Source organism: Phragmites australis, chromosome 18, assembly GCF_958298935.1.
Source record: "Phragmites australis chromosome 18, lpPhrAust1.1, whole genome shotgun sequence".
In the NCBI taxonomy this organism is placed as follows: Eukaryota; Viridiplantae; Streptophyta; class Magnoliopsida; order Poales; family Poaceae; genus Phragmites; species Phragmites australis.
This window is the reverse complement of record NC_084938.1, coordinates 17,149,641-17,164,221: the sequence shown is the minus strand read 5'-3', so window position 1 is coordinate 17,164,221 and position 14,581 is coordinate 17,149,641. Positions and strand designations below refer to the sequence as shown.

The 14,581-nt window shown below is 44.2% G+C and overlaps 2 protein-coding genes and 1 non-coding gene across 4 annotated transcripts; 1 reads left to right on the top strand and 2 right to left on the bottom strand.

Annotated features, from left to right (window-relative positions):
- Positions 1 to 3,481: 3,481 nt before the first annotated feature.
- On the top strand, positions 3,482 to 3,567 carry TRNAY-GUA (transfer RNA tyrosine (anticodon GUA)). Its single transcript is given in 2 exon segments — positions 3,482 to 3,518; positions 3,532 to 3,567. It is a non-coding gene; the product is annotated as a tRNA-Tyr (tRNA).
- A 982-nt stretch (positions 3,568 to 4,549) lies between these two features.
- Positions 4,550 to 8,661, bottom strand: LOC133899117 (uncharacterized). Its single transcript, XM_062340061.1, is given in 10 exon segments — positions 4,550 to 5,170; positions 5,285 to 5,310; positions 5,313 to 5,508; positions 5,677 to 5,795; positions 5,886 to 6,024; positions 6,827 to 6,886; positions 6,993 to 7,196; positions 7,489 to 7,610; positions 7,810 to 7,948; positions 8,044 to 8,661. Coding segments are annotated over 10 exon segments (1,638 nt in total). The 5' UTR covers positions 8,482 to 8,661; the 3' UTR covers positions 4,550 to 4,975.
- A 92-nt stretch (positions 8,662 to 8,753) lies between these two features.
- LOC133899116 (sulfate transporter 1.2-like) lies at positions 8,754 to 13,770 on the bottom strand. Of its 2 annotated transcripts, none has more exons than XM_062340060.1 (14): positions 13,464 to 13,770; positions 11,968 to 12,309; positions 11,847 to 11,895; positions 11,538 to 11,745; positions 11,282 to 11,456; positions 11,123 to 11,188; positions 10,919 to 11,032; positions 10,582 to 10,698; positions 10,366 to 10,492; positions 9,993 to 10,279; positions 9,716 to 9,906; positions 9,532 to 9,617; positions 9,368 to 9,444; positions 8,754 to 9,099 (listed from the first exon to the last, which is right to left on the bottom strand). In XM_062340060.1, exons 2-14 carry the CDS (start codon positions 12,298 to 12,300, stop codon positions 8,956 to 8,958), a joined length of 1,974 nt encoding a protein of 657 aa, XP_062196044.1. In that variant the 5' UTR covers positions 12,301 to 12,309; positions 13,464 to 13,770; the 3' UTR covers positions 8,754 to 8,955. The 2 variants fall into 2 exon arrangements, with proteins under 2 accessions (XP_062196044.1, XP_062196043.1); XM_062340059.1 differs by having other exon boundaries at positions 11,968 to 12,302.
- Positions 13,771 to 14,581: the final 811 nt, after the last annotated feature.

The window sequence follows — 14,581 nt, the reverse complement described above, 5'->3', positions numbered from 1 at the left end:
TGTATTGTTGTATTGATCGGAGTAGCGTGTATTACATTATATAGGCAGGTATGAAAGCAAATTAGCCAAATGGCCACGAGAAGCTAAGGAGGCACGGTAACCGGACGGCCATGCAGAAGGCAAGGAGCCGGACACTCTGTCTAACATGCCCTTGCAGTCAGAGCGTCGCTGGAGCGGACGTTCAGATTGGACCTGAACTTAGTGAATATCGACGTTGGAAGTCCCTTGGTGAAGATGTCGGTGTACTAGGATGAAGTCGAGATGTGAAGAACACGAGCGTCACCGAGGGTGACACGCTCCCAAATAGAGTGTAGATCAATCTCTACGTGTTTGGTGCACTGATGTTGCACCAGGTTCGTGAAGAGATAGACTACACTGATGTTATCACAAATAGACAAGGGTCGCGTGATGAAGGGGACTGTGAAGCTCCTGACACGACCGTGCCAACACCCGTTGGTCTGTCACGGTAATCTCTCACTGCAGGTCACCTTGGTGGTCCGGTCGCCCCTGGCTGCGCGTTGACTCCTAGCCCCATGCGTGGCTCGGTCAACGCGGCCTGGCTGCCCGAACCCCCCGTGCGCACACCTAGCTCGGTGCGCCCCTACGACCCTCCACCTAGGTTCGGTGTGCCTCTAGGTGCCTCATCCACAACCTTCATCTCGTAGCTAGTGACGTCACCCTCCACACCTTTGGTTGAGGCACCCTCTTCGCTCACGGCTGCCATAGCTTCAGCTGCCATACTTGCCGTTCTCACACCTGCTGTGGCCTCTGCCTTGCAGCTTCCGGCTGGTGCCATGCTGGTTACGCCCGTCACCAACGAGCAAGTTACCAGCGTCGAAAGTCATGTGCGAGGAGGCCCCGGAATCCATGTAACAGTCCATGGTCGGCGGTAGCGTTAGGGTCATGAAGAAGGCAAGGAGCCGAACTATCTGTCTAACAAACATCATGACATCAATGTGCAACTTATCATCTGCACCACAAGATCATAAGACCACAAAACCTCCCTGTCCAAAACTTCTCACTACTACATAAACCCCTATATATACTGGCCCATCATTGTCGGTTCTTAATGGGCCGACAATGATGGGGAATCACTGCCGGTTCATAAGCCGCGTGGAAAAAAATACAGTCATCGTGGCTTATGAACCAGCAGTGATAAGGGCATCACTGCTGGCTGTTGGCTTGAGCCGGCAGTGATGCCCTGCTCCATCTTCACTGCCGGTTTAATTCATCGACCAGCAGTGATAGCAGGGCATCACTGCTGGCTTGTTATATGAGCCGACAGTGATGTCTCGACTATATAAAAGTCGTCCTCTCCTTCCCCAAGTCCGAGCACACAACAGAGAGGAGCTCTGTTTGCTCGGTGACGGCCATTTTTGGTCACCAAGTTCTTAGCGGCTTCAAAATTTTGATAAATCCTCATGCCCTAGGTGTTCCAAGGTATGTAACTTTATCTCTAATCCATTTCTAGTTGAATTTTATTTGCTAAATTGCTCTAAATTTTGTGAAAATGGATATGCACCTATGACCATGATGTTTTAAGATATTGTAGATGAATTATATCTCATTTATTATACGGAAGCTTCAATTAGTAGCTTATGGTGAAAAGTGTCTTTATTATTGATTTACATTAGCTATAGGTTTGAGCATATTTATTTTTTTAATTAATTTAGCAAGCTCCTATATAGAAACTTTAGGTATGAGCATATTTATTTTTGATTTATAATGAATTAGAAAAATTATCCATGATATTTAGGTATGTTATAAGCTCCAATTATATTTTTATATTTTAATTAATTAGCATGCTCCGATATGAAAACTTTAGGTATGAGCGTATTTATTTTGATTTTTAATAAATTAGAAAATTTCTCCATGATATTTAGGTATATATGTAGCAAGATCCAATTATATGTTTTATATTTTATTTAATTAGCAAGCTCCAATATATAAACTTTATGTATGAGTATTTTTTTTAATTAGTCTTACAAAAGGGTTGAATAAAAAAGAAATTTTTTAGGGATGGCACCAATAAATACTCATCGGAAGCGTACGTGAAAGCATACAAAAGGCGGCTCCAACCCGGGCCAATTGCTGGTAGGAGATGACGAGGTAATTTATTTGTTGGTGATCGCAAAATTTTCTAGATGTTATAAATTTGGATTTACAATAATGATATAATTGTAGATGGACAGAAGATGGATGTACGATCCGAGCCGTGTGAACGCAGAGTACAAGAACGGCGTGGATTGTTTCCTGGTACAAGCCGCGGCGTATAAGTCAAATACACAGTCTTAATACATGTGCTGTCCATGCGTCGATTGTGAGAATAAGAAGTAGTTTTCCACCACCCAGCAGATATATTCCCACTTGATGCCAAGGGGCTTTATGCCTGGCTATACTCGTTGGACCGAGCACGGTGAAGCTGAGATCGTACATGAAGGGCAATACATTGGCAGAGAAGACGAAGACTTATGTACCGATATGCCAGCTAACGAATACACTGATATGCCCTCTGCCGGAGATACGTTGGTCGATGATGATCTGGAGGAGATGTTGGCCGACGCCGATGATCTGGAGAAGATGTTGCGCGATGGGGAGGGAAATTTCACCAAGGAAAGAGAGTTTCAAAAGTTCGAGCATATGGTAGAGGGCTCTAAAACACAGTTGTTCCCATGCTATGAGAGGGAGTACACAAAGTTGCGTACCGTGCTTTCACTGCTACAATTGAAGGTAAACAACGAATGGTCTGATACAAGCTTCACAGAGTTGTTACTGTTCTTGCAGAAATTACTTTCAAAGAGAAATATGTTGCCAGAAAACACATACCAGGCCAAGCAGATTATGTGCCCATTGGGATTGGTAGTGTAGAAAATACATGCATGTCCAAATGAGATTCAATTGTATAAGGTATAAGAATGATAGGGAAGGTTATTTTTATAGCTACAAGGATGTCTTATGGTGTTGTAGGTGTGTCACACTTTATCAAAGTAGTGTTGTCTTCTTGTAAGGGACATCCTTAACGAATGCTTAATCTTTCCACGGTTATTGCAGGTTGCATCCATCTTCTTCCAAAGGAGATATTTTCTATAGTAATGATCTTGTCAGTGAGTTGTGATCTCGGCTAACAGATAGGGATGAGTACTCAGGGAAACGAGAAACCTCACTTGTACTCTGATCGGTGGCCCCGAATCCAAAATTGGTTGGTGGTCCCGATCACCTAGCTTCACAATAAAAGGGGTGGCTGGTGGTTGATCTTTGATTGATAGAGATTAGACTCGTGATCTCCATTAACAAATTATGATCTAATTTGGCACTCGAATGAGCGAAGGTCTTGACCATCATCGGCAACATTGCTAGCTAACCTACTGCGCCACTCATCGACAACACCGCGACACTGACAACCATTGCCTCGGTAACGATTGGGTCAGCGATTAGCAGCAGTCTCAATATGAGTACATTTAATTAAGTTTGACACCACAAACCGACCTTAGCTCAGTTGGTAGAGCGGAGGACTGTAGTCGTTGCAGATAAATCCTTAGGTCGCTGGTTCGAATCCGGCAGGTCGGAATTTCTTCTTGTTTTTCCTTTCTTTTGTTAATCGGTAAAGGCGTCGACTCCCTGAGGTAAAATTATTACATTTTCGCCTGGAAAAGTTATGGAGTGAGCCATTGTTACACGCGACAGGCACCCGAATCAGACGAATTCCAATTTCCTGTCGCTGCGCGTCGGTCGGCGGCCGTTGCAGCTCGCAGCGCGGAGAGGCACATCCATGGCATGGCGGCGAAGGCGCCGGGATGGTCTTCCCTGGTCTCCAGAGGGCTACGCATCCAGATTGATTCAGTTTTGATTCCGTTTTTCAGCACTGCATTGAGTTTCAGCACTGCATTATGCTTAGGATTTTCTTGATCAAAGTTGAAACAGGTTGGTTTTCCTAGTTTGACTCACTAACTCAGGCCATTAGATTGAGTAATTAGTAGATCTGCATGTAAAAAGAATCGGACACGAACTGGTGCTCTGCGAGGAATTGGTAGCTAGTAAAAGTCTTTCGTCAATCCTAGTTTCCCCTCCCCCCCCCCCCCCCCCGCTCATATAGCTGTATTTTGGAGAAAAGAAGGGAGCCGTTCTTGTTCTTGTCATTTGATATTCTCCACTCTACTGTACCTGTGTCTTGTAATTTTTGTACTCGACAATTCGATCGAAGGGTTTGCAATGTTTCTCCTCCTGATTTCATTCACCAGTTCATGAAAAATCTACAAGTTCTGCTGAAATTTTGCCCCCTTTCCTTTATGTCCATACTGCGGTGTTAAATCTTTGAAAATGTTTGTATTGGCTACAAAACAGCCCACTTGAGTTGAGGTCCTCACGAGTCCTGAGCCAAGGTAACTACATCCATGTGAGCTACAACAAACCAAACAAGCATAACTCAACCTGGCTCATCCAAAACCAGCAAACCAAACAACCGAGGGTGCACCTACGAAACCTGGCTCAAGCTGGTCTGCACCCGACCCCTAGCCAGCCCAAGGCCATCCACCGTACCAATCTCACCCCATCACAACTAGATGCATACATTCAAAACTACGTGGATGAACGAAAGAGTATAACATACTATTTCGATATATAGTTAAACTAGTCCTAAACATCACCGGATGTTCAAATTTGGAAGATATTGCAAGTATAACGAATCTACTCCGAAGAACATTAATTTAACAGCTTCAACCCCAAAATGACGAATTCAATGAACTCTATCCTCAGCATCTATTGGTGTATACTTAGATGATTGGGCTTCAGTTCCTGGCCACGTTCTTCATCTGGCACTTCAGAGAACAAGTGGAGTGCCTGCTCACATCATTCTATGTGCCAGTGTGTTGTTATTTGTTAATCCTTGTTTCTGATTCGAGGAAGGAGCTTCAGATCAGAACTACTGGATGCGCAATTTTGAGAGGGCCGATGATAATAATCTACAGGAGCTGGTGGATCATTTCCCAATGCAAAATTTGCTGAATATGCTACTCAAAACTTCTTCAGAGATGTCCTCTCCGCTGATTGTTGCAAGAGCAAGTGCAGCTTCCCTCAAGTCTATAGTCCAAAAGTCCATCGGTAATTGCTCATTGATAGATGACTCTAGTCGTGTAAAAGCTTCATGGGTCCTCAGGAGCTGTTCAAATTGCCTCTGCATAATACGGAATGGAATGAGAAAGCAGGCAATAAATTTCAGATGCAACATTTATTAAAGCAACAATTCTTAGATCAGAACTGCTTTCATTCATTGAACATACTGAATTACCTGGTTTACAGTCCATCGTCTTCCCCAGAAGGTACAGGCTCAAGACCCCTGACCTCTATTACAGCACTCTCCAACTCAGAAATGCCTTTACCAGTAACTGCGCATGTCTGTATACGTTTTCTGAAGAGGCCACTGAACTGTTCAAACTGTTCTCCAGAAACAAACGGTGCACAATCTACCTTGTTGATCACAAGAACCATCGGAACTGCAGAACCTGATGACCTCTAATCTCCAAAAAAGGATGGAAAAAAGAGTAGTCACTTGCATAGTTTCCCAAGGGACAGACTCAAAAGGTCTCAAACACAATTTTATTAACAGTCAGAGAACAAAGCAGGAAATATTCAAGCAGGAAGTATTATGAGGAAAAATAATGAGATTGAAACAAAACGTACCTGATTAATCAAAACATGCTCAAGAAGCTTAGTATCATCATCAGTCCATCCATCAACTGCACTTATTGTCATTATAATCAGATCAGCTCCCAGTGCAGCAGCCTCGGATCTTTGCACTCCTATGGAAGAGCAGAATTCAAGATATTGAGCATTGTCTTTAAAATTAGTCCCCTGCAATACTGAATATATATTCTGATAAAAAATCTGACCAATTTTTTCCACAATGTCATCCGTTTCTCTTATACCAGCTGTGTCCAAAAGAGTAACAGGGATGCCATGAATTGAGACATTTGCTTCTACTACATCCCGTGTAGTTCCGGCTATTTCAGTAACAATAGCCCTTTCACTCTGCAAGCTAAACGTTCCAATATCAACTACTAAATACATCTACACACAACAGTCTTATGTACTATGTGGAATTATGGGGCAACTGATTTCCAAAATAACAAGTATAATAACAGCAGAGATAATTCTCTGTTCATCACAGAATATGTGAGCACTAGCCTAATTCTACATCTCCATAAAAATCGCATGTCATTAGGGAATCCATAGCTGTTTTAGTACAGATTTGTGTCCACAACAGAAAGTATTAGGGTCTGTTTGGGAGAGTTCCAACTCCAGGATTCTTAAAGAATATGGAGTTTTTAGGCTAAAATAAAGTGGTTTTAATCTAACCTTAGTCTATTCGCAGGTCCAGCTCCACAAATTCTCAGAGCTGGAGCTCTCCCAAACAGGCCAACATTTGACTTGGTCTACAATATATGAAGCTTTGGACATCGACATGGTCTACAATATGAAACTTTGACGGCAACCTTTTATGTGAAATTATATTAAAAACTTTGTAAAGTTACTATATTATGATAATATTTTTTGCAGTAAATCCAATGATACATTTTCCATATGACCAATTCAAATAGTTCTTTTTCAATAAGTGGTCAAAATTAGTGTGGTTTGACTGCACGCTTTCTAAAACACCATATATTTACGAACAGATGGAGTAATATACAGTTTGCCTCTCATGTCTCACATGAAGGTACAAACAATAAAAAGGATTAGCAATGTTGTTATCATAAAAAGAAAAGACCAAACAAGATATGCAGGTCCAATTTGCAAAGAGATATGCATGAAAGAGGGGCATCTAAGTACATACCTTACTCCAAGCATTAAGGAGGCTTGACTTGCCAACATTTGGGCGGCCAATTATTGCAATCTGCACAAAATTATGAATTTATTTCAGCAATCTTCATTATGTTTCTTTCTAGAATCTGACCCTTAGGTCATTAAGTGTTATCCATATAAACGCAAGGAACAAATACCTGTAGGCCAGATTGTAACAACTTGTCATAATTAGAAGTGTCCAAAGCATCCTGAACCTCTTGCCTCATACAATTAATTTTGCTGACAAGCACCATTGGGTCCAAGGGAGGCATCTCATCTTCAAAATCTAGACGAGCTTCGATTTCAGTTAGCAACTCAATGCACCTTGATCTCAACGATTTTACTAGAGTAGAAAAGCCTCCCTACAATTGAACATGTCAAACTCAGACCCGATTTTGAAGTATTTTAGCTCCATGAAGCCTCCTACACTAGATTTCTCAAAGAAGCGGTAACAAATTAACTTAAGCTTCCAATAGGAAAGGAGTTTAGCCTAATATGGATCTGTTTCAAGTACACTCAATTTGAAATGGCTTAAGCTTCTTGATCCCCAGAATTTAGATCAATCCAATGCTCAATGCTTTAGGATACTTCATTACTCTCAAGACCTACCTAAACATACGGAATTGGTGCCAACAACGTAAGCCTGTGACATACCTGGATGCCAGCCAAAGCCGAGTCTGCTGCGGCGGATGACTTAGCTGAAACGAGCCTTGACACGTTCTCTGCTTGGGCCAAGTCCAATCTCCCATTCAGGAATGCACGAAGGGTGAACTCACCTGGAAAAATGCAAATTTGGTGAGGAGCTCGTTGAGGGCAGCAACACAAATTAAATCTTGACTAATCAGTTGGTTCCAGCAACTAAGAATCCGTAGCTGATGGCATTTTTTCTCCATGACAACCAAGAACTATAGTAGTTTTTGCAGGACGAGCCTTTTGCTTAATGATAATTTAACAGGGAGTGGGTAAGCGACCAACCAGGATCAGCGAGCCTGGCGCCAGCTTCCAAGCACGCCCGGAGCACGCGGTGCAAGCAGAGGTCGTTGCCATGGCACTGGAGCTCCACCACATCCTCCCGCGTGTACGACCTCGGAGCCAGCATAGGCACCACCAACACCTTCGCAAAACCGCAAGATCAGTTCAGTCCGCACATAGCACCCAGTAGAGAAGCAGTAGCAGGCAGCTGCGCAACAAACGACCAGCGGCGCCTACCTCATCGATGACGCTCCCCTCCGCGTCGAGCGCGAGCCCGTACTCCACAAAGTGGCTCCGCGGCCGCCACGCCGCCGGCGCCGGCGCTCTTTTGGACCCGGCCGGGCGGAACACGCGGCCGGCGACGGCGACCGCGTCGGGGCCCGAGAGCCGCACGATCCCGACCGCCGCGGGGCCGCCGCCGAGGGAGGTGACGATAGCGGCGATCGTCCCCGGAGGGCTCCCGCCCCCGCCGCCATAGTCCAGGCGCGGCTGGTGCGGGAGGTGCGGAGGCGAGGGCGAGCGCTCGTCGCCGGGGAGGACGAGTGTGTCGGCGCGCGTGGCCAGGGTTTTAAGGCCGCTAGGGTTTAGGAGGCGACGGCGGCGGAGGAGGCCGGGTGGGGGAGGGCGCCGCCATAGGAGGAAGAGGGGGAGGAGGCGAGCTGCGGCGCGGGCCATTGGAAGGATTGGGATGAGCAGCGAGCCGTTGGGATTGAGGAGGCGAGGCAGCAAGGGTGGATTGGGGGTGACCTGCAGGTGTCCATCACCGTCGGATCCTCAATCCACGGCTCGTATCCACGAGGAGATTACCAGTAAATCCTTCTAATCTCATATGAAATCAAATTTCTTGGCTCCAAATATGAATTTGTTTTAGGCCTCCCAGACTTTGGTCAAGATCTCAAATTTCAAGACATTTTTGGAGCCCCAAGTGAGTAGCAAAATCCAAAGGTTTATCTTCCACTATTATTTCCTTCAGTTGGAATGTATACTGATCGCAGCATTTAGCTATACATCAAACATATTGTTCGCAACAACAGAATTACAACTATTTGAAACCTATTTGAAGCACCGCCTTCGAAACTGTACCTATCTTTTATGATATTGTACGATACATACACTAGAATACACATGCCTGCCGTAATCCATTTCAGTTCAAGGCTCTTGCATCGACTTTGAAGTGCAGAAACGCACTGCGTCAGCAACAGTAAGGGAAATGTGATTGCTTCCAATGCGTTCGGTGAGTTTGGATGAGTGGAGCTTTTCGATGACGATGGAACCAGGATTTGATAGGATGAGCTTCCACATACACAAACAAGCAAATAAATCGATAACAGTCATTGGCATGATAACTCTTTTTAGCTTTTGGGCATAGTACTGTAAAACGAAAGTAACTTATCATGTCAGCAACAATTCTTTCTTCAGCATTTGTTAACCGGGATTTTACGTTATCATGTTCCTTGTATATGATATTTTGAGTTCTTTTTTTATCGAGTATTATGGTCGATTCAATTATTCTGGCATTTTTTTTATCGAGTGAGCCAATTTTTAGGTTCACTGTACATACCTGAATGTCTCTCCTCTGAAGATTCTTGTACAGATCTTCAAGAGCATGGATGCCACTTGTATCGATATCTATAACCGCTGCAATGAAAATTTTCATTGGCTTGCATCAGTACAATCACTGCCAAGAACTCTTACCATATCAGATTACCGGAACAATCTACTTACGCGACATCTCTACTATTAAGAAATGGATTTTAGGCAATCCCTCTGCCTTGGCTTTGTCTTCTTCATCCGTCAACCACCTAAGAATTCTGCAATGGAGCACCAGACATTATGAAGATGCATTCATATTTATTACACTAGTAGTCAAGTTCTACAATTCAACTCACGGTGAAGTTATGTTACTTACCTCTCTCTAACATAATTAGAGTTGGAAAAATAGATAGCAGAATCAACCCTCACTATTACCACCCCAGGAACATGCTTAGCATCTGGATACTGGTCGGTGTTCCTGTATATTGTGGTGCCTGGAAGGTTTCCAAGCAGTGCAGTCCTTGGTCTTGTTACTTGAAGAAGTATTTTGGCAAACGAGATTGACACCTGTAAAAATACCGAAAATATCAGGTAAGTTTCACTTATCCCTCTGTAACAAAGATTGGACAGTCAAAACTTGGATGGGCCCTTACAGCAATCAAGAGACCTATCTCAACAGATGCAAAAACCACACCGAAAAATGCTCCCATGCATGCGATGAAATCCATTTTGTCAACTTTCCAAATGATAATTGCTGCTTCATAGTCCACAAGGCTGATCACAGCGGAAATAATGATCGACCCAAGGATCGCATTTGGTGTATAATGGAACAGTGGTGTGATGACCAACAAGGTGAGAAGCACAACTGTTGACATAACTACATTGGACACTGGCGTTTGGCAGCCAGCCATGAAATTGACTGCTGAACGAGAGAAAGAACCTGAAAGAATTGCAGCAAGTAGGTTTCAGCGTTGTATTTTCGGATAAAATTACTGTCACGCTGTTCAGAAAAGTTGATATAGCTACCTGTTGCGATGTAGCAAGACGTCATTGAGCCTACAACGTTCATTGTTCCAAGTGCTACCATCTCCTTGTTTCCATCTAACTGGTAGTCCTTCAGAGCAGCAAACGTCCTTCCTATCGCCACAGCCTCCTGTGAAGATATTAGAACAAAGATTGATGTGCGTTCTGGAAAAGCACACGAAGGGAAAAAAACAAGATGGGTTTGCATTGCATACGTACTGTCAAACCGATCATGCCACAAACAACGCCAACCTTGAAACCTTTTGCGACAAATGGACCAGTGAAATAAATCTTGTGTAAGGATGATGGGTTCATGCCCTTTTTGATGTGGTTCACCTGTGTTGATCAAGTACCAAAAAATAATTTTATTAGTCAATACAACCGTGGGGACACTCTTGTGACCCAGCTGTAGAGCATATGGCTGTGGTGGTTGACGTCATGGCTTCAAAACCCGCTGTCCTCCTTAAAATCAAAGATACATGGTTCCTCATTTTGTCCCATGTATTCTTGAAAGAAAAATGAATTGAGCCTAGATAATACTAACTTGAGTACTTACTATCTGAACACCTTGCTTGTCAGCACGAGTAATGTACACAAAAAGGGTAGCGAGAATAACTGAAGTTATAGGAGCAATAGCTGGCACCCAAAAAAATTTCTTATTCCTTTTCCCCTGTGTATATAAAGCATCAATATTAGGTTATATAGTATTCTAAAAAGAAATGTTGGAACCGAAATTTATGTGAAAAAAAAAGATGCTCACAATGTACTTCGCAAGCAGAAGAAAAGCCAGGAAAGCTATGCCGATCACAACTGTCTGCCAGTTCCACTGCATATGCAAAAGAACACCATGTCAGATACTTATAGGACTCAGCCTGACAGTAATATTTTCATCATACTGAGTTAAGTTCAAGATAAGTACCCCATGATGAACTGAACCCCATACAGACTCCATAACAGAAACTATGTCAGTTTTCTTTGTAAAGTTCCTGATACCCAACACATACTTTAGCTGCTGCAGGGCAATAGTGATGGCTGCTCCCCCCATGAATCCAACAATTGCAGCATGCGATAAGAATTCGATGAGGAATCCTAACCTGAAAAATATCAATTCTGAGTTTGATACACATACTTTTATCTGCATATTTCTTTTCGAGAAGTACTGTACTATCATGTACCTTAGAAATCCCAAGGCTGCTTGAGTGATACCAGCAAAGAAGGTCGCCGTAAAAGCAAGACGCAAGTATTCCTCCTTGTTTAAGTTATGGTCAACCTCATTTTGTAGAAGTGAACCTAGTAAAAGAGATACCACCGCAACTGGCCCAATTGCTATATCCCTTGAGCTACCCATTGCAGCATATATCAATGGTGGAATGAAGCTGGAATCTGAAACCAACTAACAAAATGTTAATTACAATGGCACTGATAAGACCATCGGGAATTTATATCAAATGCATCAATACAATGCATGAATAGGAGAAACTTACAAAGCCCATACTGTGGATCCAAATTAGCGAGTTTCGAATAGCCGATATCCTATTTAGTCCAAGATTCGATGTCAGCACAGTTAAGTTGTCAAACAATAGGTGGTGCAGTGGACCTTGATACCTGAGGAATGCAGAGACTTGCAATGGTCAGTCCAGCAATCAGATCACCTTTGAACTTGCTCAGGTTGTAGGTCCTGCCCCACTCAAAGACTGGAAACAAGAACTGCAGCCCCATCATGAATTTTGTCGATCCAGATTGGTTCTTGTACTGGCGTAGTTGGTTGTCATGGAAAAAAGTCTCCCTCAATGTGTCAGTAAACTCTCTGGTGAAGTTCTTCTTCTGAGGATACCCGACCTTGTACACCAGTGATGCTTGAGATGGGTTAAAGGAGGGAGGCTGTGTGGTGATGCTGGCTTCATCTGCTGTCACCTCATCTGGCATATGATGAACCATCTCTGGATACTAAAAGAAAGGCTTTTAATTAACCTGGAAAAAGGACTGAATTAAGTTTAGCAACATAAGAGAGTGGAAGTTATCGGTGAGACCGTGGGAGGGTAAAAGTACTCCCAAATTTCATCAATGGAGGCAAAAATAAAACACAACACACTAAGGAGCTATATTCTTCAAAATAAAAGGAAAATGAACAATAAACTGCAACCAGGAACTATAGATACTTTGAAACAATGGATGAGGTGCCCACTATATTGCACAAAAAGTTGGTCAATCAAACAGAAGCGTATTATTAAAGTATCTTTTGAGACAAATTTGCACACACCAATTTCATATGTGCAATCTTTTTGTTTTTGGCCTGCATGTATTCCAAAACATCACTTTCTTTTTACTGAAATTAATAGCAATGATCGATTGCTTATTCTAAAAAAACCAATATTTTTTGGGGTGTAAGTACTAATAGATGAGCAACACTGAATCAATTTTATGCCATATTTAAAAAAAAATGCTAATGGCCCTTCAAGCCAGATGAGCTGGGAAAATTAAGAACAGTATATACTTTCAATTATGGATGAATCACTGCTAACAGCAAGAGGATGTGTAATTGTCCCCACAAAACTCTTGTGGAACAGTCATCTTTTTCTCTGAATTGTCTACTACTTATTCTATTATCCATTTTATAACCACTGCAGAAAAATGAGCAACAAACTCTGTTGTATGCTACGTTCAGTATGAAGAATGAGGTACAGAGCTAGAGTATTATTTCTGATAAGCACAGGAATTTCTGGTTTTGGTTTGAAAGACCAAGCAGGCTTATTCAATTAGCAACAATTCTTGTATAAGGATTGAATGATTAATAAAATCGTGCCTTCTATAATCAATTACCAAACACAGGGGGCTAAGATACTGGTTTTGCCAAATATAAAGGGAGGGAACCAATGGCAACTCAATTGAACAAAATAGCCCGGGAAACCGAGGAAAAAAGGCATGAAATTCCAAAATTTAAAAGAACCCCAAGATTCTTATGGGCCATAGTCCAATCCAAATTAACTCCTGGAAAGAAAGTAAGAAACGTGAAGAATAAACAGCAGAGCGAAATCAAGAACGCGACCAACGCCTTGAGCACGCACGCACACAGGTAGGAGTGAGCGAATCAGGGCGCGGACCGGATAAATAGGGATCCTTTGGGCGCCTGGTCCTGAGAGCCTATCAGCCAATGGAGCGCCTGGCCGCTCAACGGTTCAAGCGTCGCTCCAAGAACGCCGCATTTGGCTTCAAGCCAAAGACGCAGGCGCGGGCGTGAGCAACGAGGAGGAGATCGTCGAACGCCGCGCACCGCGTCCGCGAGAGATTATTAAAAACTGGAAGGATCAAATGATCGATTCCCCTTCTCCCAAATGGAAGGCAGCGACAATAGCATTGGAGAGCGATTTCGCGGCGCAGTTATACGCGAGCGAGGCAGACGGTGAGGGTCTGCGAGGGAAGAAGGATGACGTCACGGTCGCCTAGGAACGACCGGGCGCTGGGAAGTCCTTGTGGCTCCACGGCGACCGTGCCCCACAGGGCTGTCCGTTGACCCCGTGGCAGGGGAGCCTGACGCTGGCAAGTGGGGTAGGGGGTCCCGCGGTCAACAGCCGTCGGTTTCTGCGGTGCGCCCTGGGATGGGCCACGAGCGATCGCGAGGGAAGAATGGAATGGAAGCTGTGAAGCTCTGACCGTGGAATCGTACGTGCGGGGGGCAACGACACGAGGGCTAGGGCTACTGAGCTCGTCTCTGTAGCTTGCCGGTGGGCAGCGGACTCGAGGATGGGAGCCGGTGAGCTGCCGTTGATTCCCTGAATCTCTGCTATTTAAAAGAATATACAGTGATCCGTCTTCATCAGTAGATAGGATGTCTTACTCTCTCGTGCACTGATAGATGGGCTCACCCCACGTTGCCGACACCGCTCGCAACTCTGACCTCCATAACACCGTGATGCTCACAGTTCCGACCTCCACAGTCATCTTTAGCGTGCGAGACGCACCCCTTCAGATCTCGCACCCCTCTCGTGCCCACTACCCCTCTCCTCCGCATCCTCCTCTCCATCCCCACCACCACGCGTGGATTCGGACGCACACGAAGGCGCGCCGCTCTCCTCCTCTGCATCCTCCTCTCGGTCCCCACCGCCGCCGTCATGCCTCCGGTACACGCGACTCTACCACAGCATCTCCCTGCGATGCCGATGCTGCTCCTCTCCCTATGCCGACCCACTATGCCACCCCAGCCCGACGCGTCCGCCTCCAT

Excerpts from the sequence above, each read along its gene's own strand:
- LOC133899116 (XM_062340060.1), bottom strand. The coding sequence starts at position 12,300 with ATGGTTCATCATATGCCAGATGAGGTGACAGCAGATGAAGCCAGCATC. Across the intron at positions 9,907-9,992 it reads AGATAGGTCTCTTGATTGCT|GTGTCAATCTCGTTTGCCAA; the intron begins GTAAGGGCCCAT and ends GTATTTTTACAG. Across the intron at positions 9,445-9,531 it reads CTTAATAGTAGAGATGTCGC|CGGTTATAGATATCGATACA; the intron begins GTAAGTAGATTG and ends TTTTCATTGCAG.